The 8,635-nt window shown below is 39.0% G+C and overlaps 1 protein-coding gene across 1 annotated transcript; it reads left to right on the top strand.

Annotated features, from left to right (window-relative positions):
* The first annotated feature begins 971 nt into the window (after positions 1-971).
* On the top strand, positions 972-1,949 carry LOC146965421 (olfactory receptor 4P4-like). Its single transcript, XM_085765042.1, has one exon. It carries the CDS (start codon positions 972-974, stop codon positions 1,947-1,949), a length of 978 nt encoding a protein of 325 aa, XP_085621168.1.
* The last annotated feature ends 6,686 nt before the right edge of the window (positions 1,950-8,635 follow it).

Below are 8,635 nucleotides of genomic sequence, written 5' to 3'. Positions count from 1 at the left end.
AGTCTCTCCAGAGTCTTCATAATATGAGAAGTCAGGGCTACTGGTCTGTAGTCACAGATTCCTGCTGGCCTTGCCACTTTGGGAACCGACACCAGGCACGAGGTCTTCCAGAGAAGAGGAATCCTACATGACTGCAGGCTCAGGATGGAGCAGGGCCGCCAGGTAGAGCAGGACCGCCGGAAGCAGGACCGCCGGATGGAGCAGGGCCGCCAGGTAGAGCAGGACCACCAGAAGCAGGACCGCCGGATGGAGCAGGACCGCCAGGAGGCTCAGACCTGGACTTCTTACTCAACATGAAGATATTAGTATGTAACGTAACATATGATACTATCATCCTCAAATTTAATGCAATGAATTGCACAGAATCTTCTGGTTATGCCTTTTTACTCCGTATATCCTGATCCTACAAGGCCAAACTAGTTGAGTCTCAGTTGGCATTACGTGATGTTTCTACCTGGGCAACAGTATAAATGTTTAGCAGCGACTTCTGTTTGTCTCAGTGGGGAGGGGAGGTTACATCACTGTTGAGTTAACTGTTGATCACACATCAGTCTGACTATTTGGTTAAGTTTGATGTCACTCATATTGCAGAATGTTTTTCTAAAATTACGATAGTTCAAATGGTTTAATGCTGTTTTGGAAGCAACTCTTACAGATGTTCCTTTATCATGTCTCATTTTTAATGATTCTGCCTTTCTTTTTATTTCAATTCACAATGCTTTTTAAAGTATTATGTTCATCAATGGGCAAATTCTTAAAATAGAAATGAATGAAATCATAAAATAGAGCAATACATAAAAGACAAATATATTCCTCAGTCATGAATACATTACTATGTTAGCTCAGGATTGGAAATAATATTTTAATAAGATACAAGTCTCAGTAATGTCCTTAATTTAAATATTAATCAATCTCATTGTTATTGACTTTTTGAATCTTTGAATGTATGCTTGTGTTTTATTTTTAGGCCAATGGAGAACTCAACAGAGGTGGTGTCATTTGTGTTGGCTATGTATGGAGACATAGGGCAGTTTAAGTACCTGTACTTCACTCTGGCTCTGTTGTTTTACATAATAGTCATTGTTGCCAACACTGTTGTTATTATTATTATTTACTTGGACGAAGGCTTGCATGAGCCCATGTATCTGTTCCTGTGCTGTCTATTTATCAATGAAATTTACGGCAGCACGTCTCTGCTGCCCTGTTTCATGGCACAAATCTTATCAGACTCTCATGAAATTTCTGCCTTTTACTGCTTCCTTCAGATATTTAATATCCACTCATATGTGGGGATTGAATTTGGGACATTAACAATAATGGCCTATGACAGATATGTGTGTATTTGCAAGCCTTTGCATTACAACACAATAATGACTAAAAGAAAAGTCCAGGTTGTTATACTTGTCATCTGGATTGTTTCTTTTGTTGAGGTTGGAACTTTATTGTCTTTTACTATTCGCATGAAACGTTGTCGGACTGTGATCAACAAAGTTTTCTGTGCACATCACCTGGTGGTTGAACTGTCTTGTTCACCAGACAGAACAGTGTCACTGGTGCATGATCTGGTGTTTGGCCTTATCGTCACAGTTGCTGGTCCTGTTGGTTATATCACGTACACGTATGTACAGATTTTGCAAGTGTGTTTAAAAGGGTCCAAAGAAACCAGGATGAAGGCCTTTGATACCTGCACCCCACATTTAGTGTCAATCATCAGCTTTGTCTTTGCCTGTTTTTACAGTTTGATCACTCAGAGGTTCGACATGCTGTCGGTGCCATATCCTCTCTGTGTTTTCCTGTCAATGTATGTGGTAATTATTCAGCCGCTTCAAAACCCACTCATGTACGGTCTGAAACTGTCAAAGATCAAACAGGCCTGTAAAAATCTGTTGACATTAAAAACATCTCAACTCTACATTTTTCATGGGGCATATTTAAATTCTACACTTTAGGTACAAAACACTCATAACAAGTTTGTTGAACATCTGATCCACTGTCAATAAAATCTGAAACTGCTTTAAATACAAAACTTGAATCTTCTTGGGTCGCTGACCTGTAGCAAGTTTCGTGATTTCACAAAGAGCAAGAAATATACTGTGAGTGTGATGTTTAAAATGTTGTTGTTAAACTATTTAGTTATTTTTTATTATTATTATTATTAGCCTATTTCTAGTGTTGTTGGAGCACAATGTGAAGATAGAAAAAATGAGGCCTATATTTAACTTGAAATTTCAAATCTTCTCTTCAAAAATACTGCAGGATAAACACATAATCAGAGTATTCAAATTCTTTAAGTGCTGAAGCCAAGGTGACTGGACTTCTTTATCAGTTTCATAAAGACTTTTCAGTTCCAAGTATTTAACCTCAGCTGGGTTTAATTCTTTTACTCCCCAACCAGTCTTTGTAACTGAAAACACCTTTTGAGTTACAGTCAAGGTGAAATATCTTAAAGAAACAAGAAGTCCAGTTGCCTTTGCTTTGGCCCTTAAAGGTGTTCGAAAATAAATGGCAGTTTGTCCTGTTTGTCGCGCCTCCTTCCACGAGTTACTGCACAAGTTTACCCGAGTAAGGAAAACAAATTTGGGTAACGCTTTATATTAAGGTCCTTGTAATAAGCATTAGTTAATAGGTAATAAGGCCCTTATAAGTGATTACAAGATGCTTATTAACATTATTATGCATTTATAAGACTATATATGTATTAATAGACTCATTATAATATAGTTAATAGCAGACTATAAGAGATTTATAATAACTTATAATAAACTTAGTTAACTGTTTGTTGATGCTTATGAACATTAATAAAATCCTTATGAGTATCTTATAATTGTTCATAATAACATTACAAACACATATATTGACTCAACTAGCCCAATCATTATGTCTTTATTAATCTTAAGGTCTGTGTAATAAGCGTTAGTTAATAGGTAATAAGGCTCTTATAAGTGCTAACAAGTATTAATAGTCTCATTATAATATAGTTAATAGCAGACTATAAGAGATTTATAATAACTTATAAGAAACTTTTTAACTGTTGATGCTTAAGAACATTAATAAAATCTTCATGAGTATCAATCTAACCCAACCATGATGTCTTTGTCATGCCTTTATTAATCTTTTTTTTGTTTGATTTATTAACATTATACTTTATTGCTCATCTACGTATTATAAGTTTACTTGTTTACAGTAAACTGTGCTTTTTGCAGGTACTGGATCTAAAGCGAGAACAATGTCTTATTAAGGCTGATAAATCTTTTATTATGCATTTGATTTTGGTTTTCAGAAAGGTGCGTCGGAGGAGAAGAGCAGACTTGTAGAGTTTCTTCTCACTTGAAACATTTTACCCTTTCGCTTTTATTTTGAAGGCAAACAGCAAAACCGGAAGTTCCGGTTTAAGCTAGCAGCTGATAGCTTAACACATGCCCATGTGTAAAATGGAGGTAGTTGCCCAACATTTTTGCCCCCGAGTAGAATTCAAACCCATTCTGGGCCTCGAAAAGAAGCAGCTGACAAGAGGAAGCGTTGTGAGACGGTGGATGACTCTTCTGGTAAGTTTAACTGCTGCTAACTAGTTAGTACAAACTCAAACATGCACAGCTAACGTTAGCCGAAGCTAGTGTAGACCTAGCCGCCTCCTGACTGTTGCTGCCCTACGGAAGCGCTTCTCTGTGTATCAGTGAGAACGTTTTTATATTAAAATGTGGTTTATTTTGTCTCCAGCTAGGCTTATATACATACAATGTACATTGTCGAAATATATAACTTCTCTCTTTCGTTGTGCACCGTCTGATATGTTCTTGACACTTTTCTGTACATGATAGCCTACTTACTGCTGTGTACATTCAGCACAGTCATTTGAGTTTGAGTTTGAGTTTAATGAAATGTGCTACATTAAGACTCTATTTAAAATGCTTGAAAATTAAACTGTAAAGTGTTATTGCAGGATATATCGAGACTTTTATTTTTTATGTTTTTCATTAAAAAAAATGTCATTATGAAAACTCAGATGTAAATTTCCTCTATCCTCATTCTCTCCCGACCCCTCCTCAGACTCCTCAAGCTCCTCAACCTCAGATGATGGCAAGAAGAAGAGGAAGAGGGAATTGCTTTTGATGCAAACAAGAGTGCAAAAGAGCAGCTGCGTTAAATGTTCAATGGAATTAAAAATTAAAAAAAATAAAAGTGTACTTTTTTTTCAAAGACCTGTTTTAGGTTATTTTTATACATTTTAAGTATAAAAATCATGTTGCACTTTGCAAAATTGCACTTTTTTGAGTTAAATTATTTGTATAATATGCCTAAATGTTTTAAAGGTGCTTTCTACCTGTTTTAGGTGATTTAGATTTTTATACATTTTCAGTAAAATGTCTCTTTACTTGACAGCAATGAATAAAACAATGTTGGGCTTCACTGTTGAAACATTTGTATTACTATGCAATCTTTTCTTTACATTTCATCAACCTTGACCACATGTATTGTTCATTACAGATGTGGAAGTTGTGAAAATCATTGTTAACCATTAATGAATGCATTACAAAAGATTTATTAGACTTAATAAGGCATTGTTCTCGCTTTAGATCCAGTACCTGCAAAAAGCATAGTTAACTGTTAACAAGTGCATAGTTAACTGATAATAAGGGCATAATAATGCACAATAAAAATATTTATCAGCCTTAATAAGACATTGTTCTCGCTTTAGATCCAGTACCTGCAAAAAGCACAGTTAACTGTTAACAAGTGCATAGTTAACTGATAATAAGGGCATAATAATGCACAATAAAAGATTTATCAGCATTAATAAGACATTGTTCTCGCTTTAGATCCAGTACCTGCAAAAAGCATAGTTAACAGTTAACTAGTGCATAGTTAATTTATAATAGATGAGCAATAAAGTATATATTAATGTTAATAAATCAAACAAAAAAGATTAATAAAGGCATGACAAAGACATCATGGTTGGGCTACACTCAATGTGTTTGTAATGTTATTATGAACAATTATAAGATACTCATGAAGATTTTATTAATGTTCTTAAGCATCAACAAACAGTTAACAAGTTTCTTATAAGTTATTATAAATCTCTTATAGTCTGCTATTAACTATATTATAATGAGACTATTAATACTTGTAAGCACTTATAAGAGCCTTATTACCTATTAACTAACGCTTATTACACATACCTTAGGATTAATAAAGGCATAACAAAGACATAATGATTGGGCTAGTTGAGTCAATATATGTGTTTGTAATGTTATTATGAACAATTATAAGATAGTCATAAGGATCTTATTAATGTTCATAAGCATCAACAAACAGTTAACTAAGTTTATTATAAGTTATTATAAATCAATTATAGTCTGCTATTAACTATATTATTATGAGTCTATTAATACATATATAGTCTTATGAATGCATAATAATGTTAATAAGCATCTTGTAATCACTTATAAGAGCCTTATTACCTATTAACTAATGCTTATTACAAGGACCTTAATATAAAGCGTTACCCAAATTTGATTGGTCGTTATCGAGTGGGCGGGATATTCAATGTTTGGGGCGGGACTGAGCGCTGTGTCTGTGTGTTTAGCTAACATAGCTAACTGTTAGCTTGTAGGCTTGCTACGTTATAGCTCGCTAAATTAGCTAGCAAGGCTATATGGGCTGTAGGGATCTGGAGGAGAGTGGAGTAGGGACGGAGGATCGTTTGTGTCGGTGGTGGTATCCCTCGTTTTTCTCAGACGTTTGATTGATGGATGACGGATCCAATATTATTGGCTGATGAATTGTGAGTAACGTGACGCCTGCATTATCCAATGTGAAAAAAAAACTACCCCACTTTCATCCCGGATTTACTCTAAGAACTCTAGAATTTTGCACAATGTTTGGGCTACATCGTCTGATAGATGAGTGATTACACTAATTTTAAGATCCATAGTGGCCTCAAATTAAATTTTCCTTTCTGAATACCTTTAAGGACTGTGGTGATAACGTACATATTATAAACACAACTACTACAACACCAAGAGTCCTAGTCTAGTTACAGTTTCTGAACCCTGAAGTTTGACGGCTGCAAAGTGGGAGTGAATGGTACGAACCTGACACAGCCACCCTCATACAGAACTATGATGGCAATGACAGAAGTAATGAAGGACAAAATCAGATCAGTGGATCCAGAAACGTAGTTACCAATGACCACACACTTAAAGAACAGGAAACATAAAAACATATTAGATATAAATTAACTGTTGTGCTAAAGATTCAGTCCTACAACACAACAACAATGTTTCCATGGGTGCTACTAAAGCTGTTTTCCCACTAAAAATGCCGATTGTTAGCAGGTCGACCCGCGTTTAAAAAACCCGCATCGACCCGCTAAAAATCGGCATTTGGCCCCTTTCCCATTGACCAAAATGAGCCGAGGCTGACCCCCCGCTGGGGGACCAGACAGAGCATAAACCAGTCGCCCCGCTCTCATCCGCGGTGCAAGAAACACAGTGTCATGCCACAGCCACCCGCCACGGAGTGTGTGAGGTCCGTCGGCTCTGAGGCAGACGAGGCTTCTGGCCGACCTGCACCAGGACCGCGGAGGACAGCGAGTCTGACGCAGCTGTATGACAGACGTCCGCGGCACAACACGTCAGTTAAACAGACAGTCGCTTCTTTTGTTTTTCAATCGTTTTTGGTCAGTGTTGTTTGATCTTATGATCCCAGTCTCGAATGAGAGCAGAGCTTTGTTTTGGTACGTGATATGAGACACGACCGGCGCGATGACGTGGCGGCACGTAACGCTCAGCGTCATCACGTAAATTAGCGCGTTGACCCGAGTCTGGCGTTCCCACTGCAAGCTGATCGGAGCCGAGCCGATTAAGCCGATTTTAACCCGCGTCGACGCGGCTCGGTGCGCCTTTCCCACTGACCAGTGGGAAAGGCAATAAAGTTCCAAAGGGGTATATGAGACAAACCAGTGCAAGCCCTATTCTAACTTTTAATAGTAAAAGCATTGGACAACAACTATAATTTTTCTTTTTAAGTTATTTATTTTGCCTTAATGCTAATAGACAGAGGGGAGATATAATATTGTGGCGAGATGAAGGCTGTAAGTGGGTCTGACGACAACGCCACCTGGGGAGTTTCGCCCCAGGAGATAGTTATGTGTTGTAAATAACAGTTAGATGTACTACAGGCTACAGGTTCGAACACCACTGGCAGAGACGTTTTTAGAGAAGTATAAAAATAGTTTTCTTTTTATTTCTCACAATTAATAAATGAAATGCATCAATCAATAAGGCTGCATAAACACTCCAGCTGGGGCCGAGAGGAGGGGGTGAACAGGGCTGGGGCTCATCACGGCGGACCTAAATCAAATCAAGGGAGGGATTACTAACCAAAAACACCCGTGGCACTGCACACACACACAAGGGGATTCGTGAAGAAAATACCACCACCAGGGATTGGGTCGCCGCTTGGCCCACAGCACCTGTCCACAAAGAAAAAGAGAAAATAAATAAACAGGCCACACAGCTGAGCGCAGCAATAAAATATCACACGCACAAACAATGTATTGCAAATAAATAAACACAATAAATCAAGATTCCAAAGACATTAACAAAATACCAAAATCAAGCAATATGTTTTAAACACGGAAAACAATAACAAAACAATAATTCAATATTAATTAAACTAAACAAAATTAACAAAATAAGTCCTGTTTTATAATAGTGGGAATTATTAAGAAATTAACTAAAATGCCTGAGACTGGAATGAGACGCTCGGCGCAGAGCCGGTCTTGGTCACTAGGCAGGCTCGGGAGAGCCCCGAAGCCACAGAACAGTCCAATAAGGCAGAGTTAAATACTCATACAAAACAGCAGCGCCGTCCAAGGAGCCGTGGCGATAATTGATTGAAGGGACCTCGCCGGCGCAGCGTCACAGCCGATCAGGAAGGGTAAACGCACGGCTTCTGCCTGATTCAGCTGTGACAAGATATTAACAATTAACCGGGAGGATTAAACAGCGATTAGAGGAAGAGAGGAGGGCGGACAACGCCGACTTACCAAGAGAAGCCACCACCACACACAGACGGCCTCCAGCGGGGCAACTCGGCCCCCCCCGGCAACAGCAGCCAGCCACACTACAGTAATTAAACAGAGAACCGTGTCACCAATGCGCCCTGTGGCACGCTAAGTGGGAGGAAGGACAGCGGTGCGCATACCTGTAGTTATACCAGAGGAGACGTGCGCCACAATGATCCACCACGGCAAACAGAGCTTCCCACACTCAAACACCAAAAGGCTATAATGCCTGCTCCGGCTCTGCCACGCCAGGCCACAGCCACCACGGAGACGAGCAGAGACGAAAAGGAAGAGGGGCTGCAGGTGTGACCAGACCAGTATTAGAAAGTTCGCAGCGCCGCCCATCAATCAGCGCGCCCATCAACACCTGCGGTGGATGGAGCAAGGAGGAGGGGGGAGGGGATGGGAAGGGAAAGACCATCCTGCCACAATATGATACAGAGGACCACAGGTTGAACTCAAACCAAGGCTGCTACCAACATTAGGGTTGCATCTTAACCTGGAAACACTTCCTTTGTATTTCAGGACTGAATTTGGAGTGTGTTTGTATCTTTCCATGTGTTCTCT

The sequence above is a fragment of the Trachurus japonicus genome, chromosome 21 (genome assembly GCF_045865225.1).
Source record: "Trachurus japonicus isolate A0001 chromosome 21, Traja_1.0".
Classification (NCBI taxonomy): domain Eukaryota; kingdom Metazoa; phylum Chordata; class Actinopteri; order Carangiformes; family Carangidae; genus Trachurus; species Trachurus japonicus.
Note: the sequence above shows the minus strand (reverse complement) of the source record. Positions and strands in the feature narration are given on the sequence as shown.

Excerpts from the sequence above, each read along its gene's own strand:
- LOC146965421 (XM_085765042.1), top strand. The coding sequence starts at position 972 with ATGGAGAACTCAACAGAGGTGGTGTCATTTGTGTTGGCTATGTATGGA.